The 16,852-nt window shown below is 34.5% G+C and overlaps 1 protein-coding gene across 2 annotated transcripts in view; it reads right to left on the bottom strand.

Moving 5' to 3' along the window:
- Window positions 1-4,424: 4,424 nt before the first annotated feature.
- The window catches only part of Gdap2 (ganglioside induced differentiation associated protein 2), a 115,005-nt gene continuing 102,577 nt past the window's right edge, over window positions 4,425-16,852 (bottom strand). For both annotated transcript variants that reach the window (XM_076523088.1, XM_076523089.1), the window contains exons 10-12: window positions 15,750-15,804; window positions 13,652-13,795; window positions 4,425-12,884 (exon numbers count right to left, since the gene is read on the bottom strand). In XM_076523088.1, the coding sequence (XP_076379203.1) occupies window positions 12,822-12,884; window positions 13,652-13,795; window positions 15,750-15,804 (262 nt within the window). In that variant the 3' untranslated portion in view covers window positions 4,425-12,821. The remainder of the gene's footprint in view (window positions 12,885-13,651; window positions 13,796-15,749; window positions 15,805-16,852) is intronic.

Here is a 16,852-nt window from a genome sequence, read left to right on the forward strand (position 1 = left end):
TCGTAATTTGTTTCATTAGAGAAAGCTTTACAGTCACTTTACAAAAATTACAATTAGAGAATAGTTCCTTCGTCAACTGACATTTGAAAGGCTAATTGCAATCAGAAAATAAAAATGTTATTACATCTTGTTCATTTATACGGTTTCTTGCGTATTAAACATTTACACATGTCACGAATTTACAAAGATCTAATTGTGAGGTACAGTGACAATGTTTTTTCTTACATCTTGTTGGTGGTTGTCTTGTATTTTGTAGAATATTGTGACTGTGAAAGCTGCGGATTAGAGTATGCAAAATATTTTGCGATTACTTGCACCGTTTGCGGTGTCATATTCATCCGGCAGAGTCACAACTCTGAATCAACCACAGTTGATTCGTGAGTAACGTGAGGACAGAAAGGAACTTTTTAAATGGCGAAGTTAGTTTGTGAACTAATGGGTATAGTTTGTTGAATTGTTCCTGGTTGAGAAGCGGACACAGTGACAGCAGGATGTTCTTGGAACATCTCGGACGCTTCTAATTCAACGTGTGTCACTTTAGTCTTTCGAAAATGTGCTGTGAAACGAGAGCCGACGACAACGGTGTACAATTGTGAAATTTATAATTCATGAAGGGCTCACGGATAGTCGGGTCAATTGATATTTCGATTTATTGCTTTGCATCTGTGTAAACGGCGATGATCGAAAACAAAACGTTTGGTTCGTCGATCAATGTGTTCATAAACATTGGAAGTAAACATTGGAGTTTATGTTTAGGTTATAGATAACTTGCCGATACATTATACGGCTGATATTCGTTTGTTAATATTTATTTGAATTTTCTAATATTTTGTGTCGGTTTTGTGCTTAGAAATAAGTTATTGAAATGTATGGATGCATTTATGTGAATTATGAAGCATGTAGTAAAATGTGTCACTGTAGTAAAATGTTAATAACACCAAAGGAGCCTACAAATTAACAGATATATTAATTTCACAGTAGCGTGGTACAATATAAATTATTCATAATTAATAATCTTCATTAAAAAAGTTCTCTCAAATTAATATTAGTTTAATGTGAAATTTAATATTGTCATTCCCGTCTTTTGTATTCATTTTAATGAAACATGTACAATTAAATTTTGTTAGCAATTATATCGCTTGAAATGTTATAATTAAAATGAGAAATTATAATTATGAGTATGTTCAAGATTATTTGTTAGGTTGTCACAAAAAATTATCTTCCGCTTTGTATTACACAAATGATTTCTCTGAAAGATATCATTACTTGTCAGGTGTTAAACAATTATTTCAGAGTAAACAGATTAAACAAGAAATAAATAATAAAATGATATACGGCATGCAATAAGATTATTGGAAAAATTATTTAAAAACCGAAAACAAAAGAATCTGATCTTTAGTTTTACACCAACCAAATATTAAATGATTTATACTTTTTTAATAAGAAAGATAAAAAATATTTTTTAAATTTTTACGGCACTGTGTACCTCATCTCGCGCGTATGTACACTTAGCCACATAAAATTCTGTCGTATAAGGGGAACAACCTCTTCCTTCTGGCTCACCTTATCACTATTCACACACATACACACACACGTTCACTGTCGAATCAGCAATGATAAAGATTCTTCGAAATGTTGTTTACTTAATGAAACAAGAGCTGATAAGGTTATGATTATGATTATGACGAATACTCTGCAATTCTGTTGCATCCTGCGGATCTTATTTAAAAGAACTTTCTAATATACTAAATGAAAAATAATATTGACGATTTGTTGATACATATATTATATAAATATTGATGTGCCAACGAAGCTATGTTACTAAAGCAAATTCTAGGACTAAAAGGACTAGTCAACTCAGTGTTCGAATTAAAAAAGAATAAACAAGACATAATAATATTATTTTGTATATACGAAACTGTGTAACCATAACAAAATAATAAACTTTATAAATAAACGAATACATCGAAGAAAAGTGAAAATAAAAGGTAAAAGAAAATATGAAAATAACTATATTCCAGTTTGCCTAATATTTGTGAAGCCACGAGATAATAGCGTAAATATTATAAACAGAATATAATAATAAAAATTCTATTCGAAGGAAAAGAAAGGAGAAAACTAAATTCTGTTGATATTATAAATTGTAGATTTGTATATTTTTATAAATTGTAAAATTTATATTTTTCTATAATAGCAAATTTATAGTGTCTTTGTTTCCAGGAATCATAATTTCAAACAGCATGACGTACCACACAGAGTAGCATAGCAAAATGCATTTGTGTATCAAAGATTCACATGACTTATGAAGAGATTTGCTGAACAATCTTTACGTCGAAGTCGATTCCAATTTGACGATTTCAATGCAATAACAAACCAATATTTCCAGGTTTATGGAACCGGTTTTCGAGTTTCAGAAAGTCCAAATAAACCGGTTTTCGAAATCCTAATCGGATCATGGCATTCGGTACGGGATTCACTGTGTGCAGAAACGATCATGGGGAATTCGTATTCCCCTCGCAGGGTAAAAATCAGTGGAGCTGGCTGTACTCGTGCACACGGTGGAATCAATGATGAGGTTCTGAGCAGACTCTTGGGAAACAGAACGTCCGATTCGAGAATTCACGTTTACTGTAGAGCCGACAAGCATCAAGAACTTGATCGATAACCGATCACTTGGATCCCACTATAAGGAGTATAAAAGAGAACTATAATGGAGGTGAAGTATATTTGGAATACCAGTTCGATCAAGGTGAATACGGAATTGTGGAAAAGGATGGGATCAAAGAAAACGTTATAATAATAATAATAGGGAAACTAATTTACTTTTATATTTCTAACCCTCAATAAGCAGAGTTTATGTTAAATAATGAATAGTATAGATAAATACTTTTGAATGGTATTTAATATGTATGCTATAATTAATGATATGGTATATCGTGTCGTATAATAAGGGGTGATAAAATAATAATGCTGTTATTAAGGAAAACAATAATCAAAGCATTTTATCGCCCACTCTGTAATCAAAATTGTGAATGAGAAAAAATCACAATTATTACAAGGTAATTTACAAACTCACATAATAAATGATTCCAAGAAATATTGTTCAATATATGAACGCATATTGTGCGTATTCTATATTATTAAGTGATATATAAATAATACCGTTAGATATTATATATAAATATTGTACCTCATAACGTATAACTTATCATACTATACATATGTTGTACATACATCAGTTCACGGCAATTGCTTTTTCAATTAACGAGGTGCAGAGTTTACCTTTGCCTCTTAGTATTCCATTAAATATTCCGTGCTGACGTCGTCGTTATAAATTCTCAATAAGTAGACTCTTAACGTCTTTTTATTAGCTACAATTATCTCTCAACTTCCACGCGTGGCGGTAAGGTTAAAGCAAAAAATATTTTAGTTCCGACTGTGCAGTTTTAGCTTGAAATTTACCTTGATCATACCTTGATCATTATTTCTAAACGAAGTGAAAAGTTTCGCCTAAAATGAAAACTAAATAACGTGAAGTCGACTGTTTTTTCGTTTTTCACTTTTACGCCACAATATTCAAATCTAAAAATGTCACTACTGATAAGATAAACGATGAGCACGTTAGATCTTGCCTCAACCAGTCATTTTTCCATGCGTGAATTCTTCAGTTACGTTCCACGATTTGTTCAGTTGTGCAATTATCGAACTTGCTAATAAAATTCGTATTTATCGATCAGATCAGAACTCGAAGTTTGGGTAGTATTTTTAATCCCCGTTATTGAATCTTTATCTTATTACATATTTATACATATCATATATATATTTTTTATATTATATATATATATATATATATATTATATTATATATTTTTATAGTTTACTTTAATTATTTATGTTTTATGGACCATAAACTATTTTTGAACCGTTCAACAAATATATTAAACAACATAACGATACACCATAGAAAGATAATACTTTAACTTACCTTTGATACAATACTTATCGACTATTTGATTCATGTTTCTGAAATTTTTCACAGTATGAGAACTAAAACCCTGTCTTTTTCAACGAGTGCTCAATTATTGGTATAATTTCTAGTTTTTGTTAACCGGAAATAGTTTTATTTTGCACAAAGCTCGTAGTACATATATTACGTGCACCTCGCACGATCACACTCAAACGATAGAGTGTTTTTATCGATCACGATAATGTTTTAATATGTATAATATTTGAACATCTATAATGTTTGCAGAAGTATATGTCGTTGGCCGACGAAGCAAGGATAATATCAACGTGTCTCGCAATGTTATCTTATGTATTTGGTCATGTTCTCGAATAATAATATCAATTGGCAGGGTTTGGTTGAATTTGATCTAGAAAACGAGGATTCATGATTATTAATCGGGAAAAGTGAGAAGAACGATGTTACTGAACCAATACGTTTATTGCTTGATCTATATAAAAAATGAACAGAGGGGAGTAGATGAAAGGGCGAGGTGTGCACCAGTCAGAGGCTGTGCATCGGCACCGAGAGAAAAATATACGTTCGATTATATATAATAGAATCTATACCATCGCGACAACAATTACAATAATTAACCGGTACATCATTATACGTACGTACATATATATATGTATATATACACACACAATGCACGTGTAGTTTCCGAAACTTACGGTCTCGTCCGCAGTCGTATCAACATTCGACGCTTATAAAAATGTCATTCGCATTATAAAAACACAAATTTAACGATCTTTTTAAATCCAACGACACTCGAAGAAAGATTAAAGAAAACATGCATGATTGTTGTAGAAACACCGCGCTTAAACGATTAACAATAGTTCCCGCCATTTCCGGCGGCTTCCGTTCGTCTTTAGCATAAACATTTATCAATTTATATTCAATAACTTCAAAATATTTATCATTTGCTTTCGATCGACAATATACTCTTCTTATAAAATTCACATCGCGTTTCGCATTCGACACAAAGTTCACTTTTCCCCGTTTTCAATATCAATGAAACGCGTCAACATCAAATAGTGTACGATTGACCCGGACTTTTGTTCATGTTACAAAACGCCTCTTACAATTCCTCATATATCGTGATACGATCAAAGTAATTTCGTAGTAAATTATTAACCGATAGCTCGCGTCCGAATGATTTCATTGGCCCGGGTTGAATTCGGATAGAGAATGTCAGTGAACAATGGCTCGAACAATGATTTCGTATTATGCGACGGCACCAGTTTACGCATCGAACGAAATCATCGTTCCGCCGCTATTATTGCGCAATGATTCATTAACGAACCATGATCGGAATCGAAATTGAGATTCCCATGACCGGGATATGGGGTGGTTCAGGGCCGTGTCACGACGAGAAAAGTTCGGAAAGTAAACGTCGCTTCCTAAAGTTAAACGGCACCGACCGAAACACTACCGCCACACGGATTACATAACAAGCTTCTCTTCTTCTGTCGCGTCAGCGTTCGTTTCCCTGGAAGCCAGAGAAACCGAACGAACAACGCTCGACTTAAATTTTCGAAGCGATAGATTAGTCTTCTAAGCGTGAAGCTAACCTTCGGCTGTCCGTTTTAAAGTCTTTGCATAGTCAATAAACCGGTTTTAGAGAACTTTTGCCGTCGTTACTCGACGTCCATTCGGAGATCAACAATTCGAGACGCCATCTCGATTTGTTTACCTCTGCAAATGACGCTCGCGGGAGGTACATTTTTCCGGTACTTCGTATCTTCTAAACCAGTCGCTTTCCCAACGATTATTACAGATTTTCGTGTACTATATCTTTCATCAAAAATGATTCCACTTATCTGACCATTTGGTGTAGCAATTTTGGTACGCGCTACTATGAGATTGGCACAATCGGTAATTATATCGAAAGATATAAGGTTTTTCAACCTGTTGCTTTGTTATATTCCATTTATTCTCGCTTTTCTGTTAGCCTCCTAAATTTTTCCTACATTTTATTCATTCATCTTAATTTGAATTAGTATTTAGCTTTTGATCTTTGACACGTTTTGCGTGGTTTTCCTCTTTGGTAATTATTTTCACCCTGCTGTGATTTTCAGTTGAAATATACGTTTGAAAGAGCGGATACGGCATCCTTGAAAAAAATGAGGATGCGATTAATATCATAGAATTATAACGTTTTAGCCCCATATTTCTTAGGATTCTCAAGCTTGTTTCAGTTGACCCTTTGGGTCAATATAAGCGTATAAAGGGATGTTGAAATTTTTATTCTTTGTATAACATTAGTTTCTAAATTTTGTATACAATTCTCTTCTATATATTATAGAATTGTAAATTAATAGATCTTCTATCTATCATTTTATTTCGAATACAATATCGCAGGAACGATAGAAATAAATATAGCATATAACAATAAAATACAATAATTATTAAGCAGAAGGATTGTACGTAATTTGCAAATTACAACTACAAATGTAATATAATTAATTATAGACATAATTATGATATATACGAATGAAATATTACACTGTAAATTCAATAGAAGAACTAAACGTAATTTGCAAATAGTTCCTCCTCTTCAGTTACTAATAAACTGCCGATCTTCGTCCGTATAAAAGTTCTTTATCTCGATAACAACAAAAAGGAGTTAAATGAAAACGTATTCCTCGTCCTAATAATTTAAATACGTTAAAGTAATATTACAGTCCTTTCCCTACTTGTTTCTTTCATGAATACATCACATTCACAATCTAGTCATACAATTATTTTACAGATTAATTCAGCTACATTTTCCAAGCTTCTCCGACCGAATTCTGTTTTCCTTTCTGAAAACGCTTCTCACTTCTACGCGATACTTTTATCTCGGAAAAGTAAACTTTCCGGTTGACCCGTAGGGGTCAATGTATTCTAACTTGAGATATTTGATAAAGCACAGCTTACGTTTCGACTACCTCAAGACTTTAAAACTCGACAGAGTCTTAGGCATCGCTCGGCTAATCACGCATTTACATATTGTCACAATCTTTGACCCTTCTACAATCACTCACACTGCAACAACTAACATTTCCCTCGTCAGGTCACACGGGCCCTCTCGACAATACTTACAACAATACTTACAACAATACCTTGTTGCCCAAACTGCTAGAACTCTTGTTAAGCTTTCTAATGACCTGCATTCTGTAGGAACAGTATGTTCTGATAACTGTGACAGTTGCACGAACCATTTTTTTCCCTTTAACACCAGAACCATCGAGCACTAAACGCGACCGATGCACAGGATGAGCCATCTAACATTGAACATTAACATATCTTCGTTGGTTTTAATGACACGGGAAAATATCTACGAGACAAATATTGCTTGCTTCAGAAGTGCAATTATTGAAATGAAGACTTTTTCCTTGTAGTCATATTTTCCGGTACTTCGAGATCATTCTGGTGTTTTAAATAGGATGACGTGTTTTTATTAGTGCAACACTGTGACCAGTACGAGCCTGTCTAATGCGTGCTTCACATGACTCCCAGAGATTATTACGTAGGAAATGTTTCGTTATTTCGTATTATTAGACGTATAAAAATGGAATGTTCAAGAATGTGCTCAAAATGATGGTTGCGAGTGTTGAAACTTAATTAGTAATTTTACGTTTTATTAATTAAGGTAATGTCATCCTATTTGGAATAACGCGAATGGTCTCGAAATTTGGAAAACATGAGATTTTGAAACTGAAAAACGATAGCGATATTTTATGTTTAAATATTGGATAACTCAGCCTGTATATTATTTAATAACTAAACCACATTTATGCAAAAATATGAACATCCTTATTCCAGTTATAACTAGACTGCGGATCTTTATGCAAAATAAAATTTGTCTGCATCAATTGTAAGAAACAGGAGTCAAATAGAAATTTTCTTTTTTCTTCATAAACAATATTTTCGCTCATTCTTGTCAAAAATGCATAGAATCAACACTCGAATTATAACTATAACTTTTGCTATAAGTGCATAAAATCCGCACACTATTTGTGACAATCACGAAATCCAATTTATTCATACATCGCACGATTTTTATTATTAAACTGCGGATCTTTATGTAAATTCATATTTTCACTAATCGTTTTCTAACTATCTAAAGAAGGAAAAAATCACATTTTGAGTAATTAGTTCTTTATGCTGAATATAGAATATTTTTTCAGTAGTTTTTAATTTTCATCAGTATGCATATGTATTCTTGAATTTTACAAACTTGCATGTACCATAAATGAATAAAGATCCGCAGTCTATTTATTACAATATATGCTTAAATAAAGAGGTTTTTCATGAAAAACTATCATTTTGCGTCGTATTGGTGACATCAAGCTCACAAAACTCGTACAAACGTCACATAGGATCATAACTAAACTTCTCCCTTTTCACATTATTGAACATTTAATCGGAGCAATTCTTCTAAGAATGCAGGTCCGTTTCTGAGATATGAATAACAATGATGACGGGGATGCTTGGACGACGCAGCACGCGATAATTTTCTATTTACTATAAACGATTGTCAGGGACGGACAGTGAGATCGTTAAACGCAAAACGTAGATCTACGCGAGACCGAGCTGGCTCGATCCCGGACCAATCGATCTTGATCGAGCCACTCGTCTTGCGTTTGTATTTATTCAAAGAACTGGATAAAGTTTCGCGAAATTGACCCGTTAGGTGATTGAGATTTGATCGTTTTGGCAAAATCCCTATGAGTATGAGACTCGATGAAGCCAGAAGAAGTTTATGGAATCGTAAAGCGTGCTGGACTGAGCAACAATTTTCACGTTTGAATTTTTCAGAAATTCTGTTGACAAAAATTCACTGCTTGCAACAGATTTTTAATTTAATACTTTAGGATACTCGAAAACCATGTCATAGTTATAAAATTCTATCAAATGAAGCAAAGTACTAATGAACAAAAGTATTATTCTAGAATAGTCGTAAATCCTCAAATATCGCGTTATCGTCTAACTAATTCTAAAGATAAATCGCACGGACAAAAGAATCAAATTTCAAAAAATAGAGGTAATAATATTATATAATATATAATAATATAATACGGTAATAATATTACCGCGAAAAAATCATTTTTATCGATAGTCCAACATGCTGTACATCCGATCAAATTAATCAAAATCACTACCTCTCGCCGCACAAGATGCGTCGGTCGCAAAACCATATTGAAATCTTGGCGTGCGAAATTAGGGGAAAAGCACAAAAAATCATCGAAGTTCAGATTCTCAATAATATATTGTTGTACTATTTTGTTGTTGTTGTTGTTATTCAAAACAAGAACACGATATTCTGGCATTACAACATATTATCTAGCATAGCATCACCAAAGCAGTAATAAAAACGTAATAAAAAACTGTTGTTCGGAAAATCAAGCGCGTACTACACAGAGATAAATGTCACACAAAATCACGTGATGACGCGCATCTTCGACCGAGGGAGTCAATTAACCCATTGTCTTGCGTTCTAACCCTTTGGGGTCCAGATTACATTCGATTCTTCCGGATCCGCGATTAAAAACAAAATATATTTATTTATATTTTCTCCTTGTTTATTACTTACACGTTAATACTTTAATGATTAATATGGTATATATGTTTACGTAGTAAATCGACAACGGGACCGCGAAGGGTTAAAAATCAATTCGATTTGTGGTTCGTCGTACGGTAAAAACAATTATCGATCGTCAGATGGAAAGATGGGGTAGATGTTCCGCAGGGTGGAAACGATGCGAGAGAGAAAATCAAAGAAACGGGCTAGTCAACGCCAGTTAACACGTATGTATATTTATATATCAACTTTCTTTTTCATTTCTCGAACGCTAAAAATGCTTAACAACGAGTATAACGATTCTGTCTCCCGAGATATACATGTCTCTATGTATATGTGCCGCGAGAAAGCTCTTAAATTTATTGCTTCTTCTAATCTAGAATTGAACCGCGAATACGACCTCGGTACTCAGCTCACGTTTTACCCTCTTCTCAGAAACTGATCGGTATGTGTTGATGAGGAATCGATTCGGAGTCGATGTGCTTCTTGTGCGTGGCGGTCGATTTATGGCTTTGGTGATTCCATCTTTTATTGTACCAGAAAACAAGTTAACCGATCAAGATTAAACATACGTATTAAAAATACGTAAACATTAACGTATACTGGAAGGCGCTGGTAAAATAATATCTGACCTAAAATCGGTGAACAAGGTTCACTCGATGCTGAATTGGAAAGATACATTAACCGTTAACAAAACGGTCTTGAATTATAGAGAGAAACGCAGGAAGCCGATACTGATCTAAGAAAATAGATATAGTAATTTCTCCCCAATTTTTGCGCTCAGATTGCGCACAAAAATGGACAATTTTGGAAGAGCAGATACGATTATTCGAGCCTTGCGTCCCGTTTTTATAATTGTTGACAAACGGTAACTATAAAAACGAATTGTAAGGCTCGAATAATCATGTCTCCTCTTTCCAAATTGACCATTTTTGTGCGCAATCTGAACGCGAATTAGGGAAAAAGTACTGTATCACGTAGACGTCTGTTCATAGTACTGCTGCACTATATAGACTTTGAACAACTGAACGATTTCACTGGTTTGCTCAATATTTAAAATATGGAAGAGAGAAATTCAAGATGGCAGTTTAATCGGCTTAGCAGTTTAGAAGGTTTCCAAACAGGTCTGGAATTTGTGTGCTTATTATTAACACATAAAATGTAATTGCAGATGAAAGGACACATTACGTCAATTTCGATTTGCTTGAACATGAACAAGTATTGCACTGTTTCGAGATGCTTCACAATATATAGCATTATAAGATGCGGGACTTCGCATAGTTTGCCAAATCAAGACCTAATCCAAGCTTATATAAGAGAAGATCCTGAATCCGGTAATTCAAAAAATTATGAAACTTGAATTATGTAACAAGAAACCTTTTTCAAGTTGCTCGAAAAGGCTTTAAGAGAAAGTTCCGCTATTTTTTTTATTATTCGTTAAAATACAGAAAAGGTGGATAGAATAAAAGTTTTTAGACAGAAGTTGTGTTTCTTCCTGCAGTATTTGTCCTATATTATTTTGCAAACAAATTCTAGTTGTTTAAAAATAGAATGATAGTTTTATTTCATTCACAATGATAGTTTTCATCGAAAAGAAAACAACTTTTCCATAGAAACTTTTTCTTTATCTGCTACAGTCCACGAGTTATAGCACAAACTAGAAATTTCACCTCGTTAAAAGTGCCTTCGAGCAGCTGACAAATAATCGCTTATCACTAGACAGCGGATTCAACGTATTTATGAGAAAAATGAGCAGATGAACTACAAAACATTGAAAACAGTTGAAGATCTTCGAGATGCTGTTATATTATTTTGAACTACTAAATTTATTAATGGTGGAAATGCATTTTTATTTGACTTCTGTTTATTGCAATCGAGGTAGTCTATGTTTATTTTGCATAAAGATCAGCTGTATAGTTATTGCTCACCTCTACACACTGTACATATTTTAGAGATTTCATAATTTCTTAAAATCCCAGTTCAGGACAAATTAGTCGAAATCGCCCGGAAAGTATGAAAACCGAAAAGATCAATTTTCGTGAGTTTCAAGCACGCGTACCCCGCGACGCACCGATAAGCTAATTTATCCGGATGATATTAGTCACCGATATTGAACACCGATTCATCATCAACACTAGTAATCGCGTCAACCACAGTTTAAGTTCGCTAAATCACCGAAGTCGTAGCACCACGGAAGGGAACCAGCTCTGCACGCTTCCGTTCGGTCGCGCACCATCGATTGCCGCGCGTATCGAAAACACCGCGTCAGCGGGTGCGACTGATCAACGTCGCCAACGTTACATAATAAAATACGATGTACAATGAGTCGAACAGATACTCTTCGCTGTATAACGACGGATAAGAAAATAACAGAAAGCGTTCGACAGTTTGCGTTTTAAGCCGTCAGTTTCTCCGGTCTCGTGGTTGTCGTCGCTTACTACCCCGTGTACCGTCGGCGATCGTCGTCGTCCGTGAGAACGAACAGCGTAATATATACAAGATCGGGGCTCGAAGCACCCTACACGACGACAACACGACGACAATACTGATTATTGTTGTTTTGGCAGCCGGATATTCGCCTCCAGCGAATAACAATTCCTCCAAGATCGATCTTTTTCAATTACTTCAAATGTGGATGTATTTAACTTCTCCGTTTCCGTATCCTGCGTGCATGCCTCTCTCTCTCTCTCTCTCTCTCTCTGTGTGTGTGTGTGTGTGTGTGTGTGTGTGTGTGTGTGTGTGTGTGTGTATGTGTATGTGTTTTGTGTATATGTGGGAGTTCAAGCATTGATCGTTCAGCACCGAGATGTAGGGCCAAATTATTCAACGAAGATCTTGCTGTCTTCGTGCGACGCCAGTAGCGTTTAGACACAGAGATCAGGGACAGTGTTTTCTTCACCACCAGCGATCACTTCGTCAAACGTCCACAGCGTCGACATTTCTAGGCGTTCTTCCATCTTCTTCCGTTACGAGGCACTTCGCCGAAGCGACGGGATGGTCCCTTTCGGCCTCGGAGATTCGTGACGGAAACGGTGCTAGAACGGTAGCTCATTCTTCCGAGAATTGCTTGCGGGGACCGATAGTCGATGTGACCCGGGCTCTTAGCACGCGAGAATGCTGCGAAAGCTGCGCACGATCGTCAGTCGAAAAACGTGTGCAAGTGAAATCGTGCTATCATTATGGTGGACAGCCGGCCAGTCTTCGCTCTGTCCAGGTCTTCGCTGGATGAGAATCGAGTTCCGAGCGAAAGTTACGTCGATGTTGACGGCGATGAGGAGATCGGGTCTGGTTGGTAGTACCTCATGCCGTTTATCTGGAACCATCAAACGTACTAGGTTTAGTCGATTATTCAATTCAATTCAATTCAGTTCAATTCAGTTCAATTCAATTCATTTTAATTCAATTCAGTTCAATTCAATTCATTTCAATTCATTTCAATTCAATTCATTTCAATTCAATTCATTTCAATTCATTTCAATTCATTTCAATTCATTTCAATTCAATTTAATTTATTTAATATAAACGGCGCCCATCTCACTTTTCTACAAAAATTTAACACAATAATAGTAAAAATAAATAATGATAAAAATGAAAATGAAAACGATATGATACAATATACAAAGCGAACAGAAACTAAATATACTAGCTCCTGATAACATTATATAGTTGATTTTTAAATTTATTGAAATCATCGATGTAGAAGTTAACGTCGTTAGTGCAAGCGAAAGCCAAATTGAGAATCATATTCGGAGGATCAATACAGAGAAAACGAGAAACACAGTGATGAGACACAAAAGCTTGGTGGATTATCGTTTGCGCACTTTCTTACAAACGACATATTGTCAACTAGACTGCAGATTTTCAGAATTTTTGACAAAAATAAGTAGCTCTAATTTAAGATAATAAGAAGATTGAAAGAATCGTGGAGATTCAAATTATTGTCAACAGAGAGCAAATTCTATCCTGTTTCTTGCAACAGATACAGGAAATCCGCAATCTGGAGATAATACACAAGCGAAGTATAAGAGAACTTTTCTATTCCAGTATTATTTTAAATGAAACAGTTTTTGCAATTCTCACCGTCATATCGTATTCCGTTATATATGCCGGGATTTCCAGCTGTTCCGGCGACATCACCTCGTATAAGTATTCCACGCCAGGCAAACTGTGGACTTTCTGCTTGATCGCAGGAGCCATGAACGTGGTAAACCACCACGTCATCATCTGAAACAGGCAACAAATAGAAAAGTCAGAGACAAAATGCAAAGAGCAGAGACGACGCAGACATTCTGAGACATTAGATTGATCCATAAATTGTATACGTCATTTGGTAAAGCCGTAATTCTTTTCCTCGTTTAATAAATTCGCAATGAATTTATGGATCAAACCCAACATACAGAATACAATCAGCTTAGGTTATCTTATTATTCATGAAATTCTATTAAAGCTCTCCGTGAACCACGTTATAACACATGAAAAAAATGTTATATCAGCTTAAAAAAAATGTTTACCCTTACATTTACACGGATTATCTTTTGAAGAACCTAAAAGTTTTCTTCGTTAATATTACGTGAGGAATAATAAAATATTACGAGTGTCGCGTTCACTGAAAAAACCAAACGTAACTACGAAAATGTATACAGGGAACTTCTGGGAAATGAGAGATTCCTGATATTATTTGAAGTAACTTTTTCCTTAGTGCAAATGCAATCTACCGTTTCGTTTACGAGTTATTAATGAAAAACAGTGACCAATGAAAGGCGAGCTCTGCTGGCATGAGCCGGCCGAGCCAACGAGCGCACGAAGCCCAGTTCCGCTCATTGGCTCGGCCATCTCGCGCCAGCTGAGCTTGCCTCTCATTGGTCAGTGTTTTTCGCTAATAACTCGTTAACGATGCCTCGGAGAAAATTTTCGCTAAGGAAAAAGTTACTTCAAATGATTTCAGGAATCTCTCATTTCCCGGAAGAACCATAATTTTTTGACACCCTGTATAGTTTGTTACAAGTCATCACTATATAGTATAGTATAATATATATAATATATATAGTATAGTATATCACAATAATAGAACTAAACCTATTAATTAACCCTAGAATGCTTAACGAAGGATTAGAAAACGACCACGATTCAGGCTTGTACGGCAGGTATTTTTAAGATAAATTTTATTTTTATTTCAAGATTAGCCAGATAGTTTGTGTTATTTTACTATATAACTGAACATACTTCAAACAGAAAACACAAAATAACATTTTCGCTGATATGGAAATCTGCCAAAATCTTGCCGGTAATGTGTAAATGAAATGTTCGCTAAAATAATGTTTTACATGGCGATACTAAATTCACGGTATGAGAACCACAAAAAATCAGGAGGTCGTAAAGATTGTGACAGGGCCTTAGACCCTTTCTCCAATATGCTTATTCCAGATGGGAAATCAGATGAGTCTATTACATATGTGTAGGCTACTCATAAATGGTAACTCGAAGGGATTGACCAACTGACAACCGAAAGGAAGGTCATGAGTTTCGATGGAATCGTGCGATGATTGTGCACCCGCTATACAATATAGACGTGGGAAATGCGATCGAGATGTTTAATTGAAATGCATCTGCGTCTTAAAATTTCGTCTTATCGACAGTCCTATCGTGTCAAATGACCAGGAAGTATCTTTTATGATGGACGATCTTTCTTAGTTTCCGTTTCATGAGTGTTCGACTATTCAACAGGTTCACTTTGTTTCTGATGTTTCGTTGAAACCAGTTGGTGTGAAGATAAAATTTCATTTCACATTTGTTAACATTATACAGGTTGGCTCACTTAAATATCTCTTTCATTCATGACGATAAACGCTATATGTATTTCGTATGCAATTTATTTAATACTCTAAACGCGTTTTAATGTTAGCTACGATGTGCAATGAAATAATATATACTTGCACACTAACGGTTGGTTGGTCAATTTATGCAAGTTGTTGTACTAATTGAATCACTCGTCTAAAAAGAAAACAAGGGTGATCTAGAAAATCCTGAAAATAAATGATCTTCGCATAAAACGAACACTATAATTCCGTTCAGAAAAACTGGAGATGCTTTGCTTGGTCAGTCTGTTTTGAAAGAGCTTCGTATAAGAATTATATCTTAGTATAATATACTTTCTGAAACAGCAATGGTCGACACTAACCTTGGTCCAGAAAGTCGGATGGATAATATAGAAATGTTTGAGGTTCTTCTTATATCTGCAAAAAAATAAATTAAATAATATAGACAATGCTTGAAGCAGCTGGATTACAATTAATGGATGAATATAGATATAATGTTTTGATGAAGTATCCAAGTATTTAATAAAAAATCCTACAAATTATAAATGTATATAACAATCTATACAAACGCAATATTACAATATGATCCCTTTGAACAATTGATTCACGTACTAGTTAATATTAAAATGTATTACATAGAATTTGAATTTTAAATTTTCAATGATTAATTTTATGAATTCCTACAACGTCAATCGATAATATGAAATAACAGAAGTTCTTGCATCAGATTTAAACATTGGCAAATACGTGCTTCGAAGATCTCAGAATCGAATAATTATACGCCAACAAGATAAAGAAACACGTACTTTATTGTCTCTTATCATTCAACCTACGTCAAAGGAAATCACTTTATCACTTTTATTGTAACGCTGTTTATTGTAGAGAAAACAGTGACCTGTTTGTCAATGTCTTCCTTTATGTAAATCGAAATAAGTTATTGAGCTAATAAATAATCGATAGAATGGATCGAATCGCTATAGTCAATGAGTTACACTTATTTTAACTATTCCTCCAAGATAATATTAAAACTATCATTATTTATTTTATAACTAAATTATTAGATTATAACTACATTATAATCATCCATTAATAATCATCCAACGACAGCTTAGTATTTTAGAGTTACACGAAGAAGCTACAGTAGAACCTCCTGTATATATAAACACAATGATTCATGACACAATATTCATACACAATGATTCATGACAACACTTGTTCTATTATATGAACACTTTTGTCCCTCAATTAGTTCGTATGTATATATATACGAACTAATTGGGGGACAAAAGTGTTCATATAATAGTACAAGTGTTGTCATGAATCATTGTGAATAGATTTTGTCACAACAAATATACAGAAACGTGGTATATATACGCACAGCATTGTAACAAGAAATATTTGAATATCAGGTTTTGTTATAATAAAACGTTTAAATAACAGTTGTTCGTATAATAGAATGATCACA

The sequence above is a fragment of the Megalopta genalis genome, chromosome 6, assembly GCF_051020955.1.
Source record: "Megalopta genalis isolate 19385.01 chromosome 6, iyMegGena1_principal, whole genome shotgun sequence".
In the NCBI taxonomy this organism is placed as follows: Eukaryota; Metazoa; Arthropoda; class Insecta; order Hymenoptera; family Halictidae; genus Megalopta; species Megalopta genalis.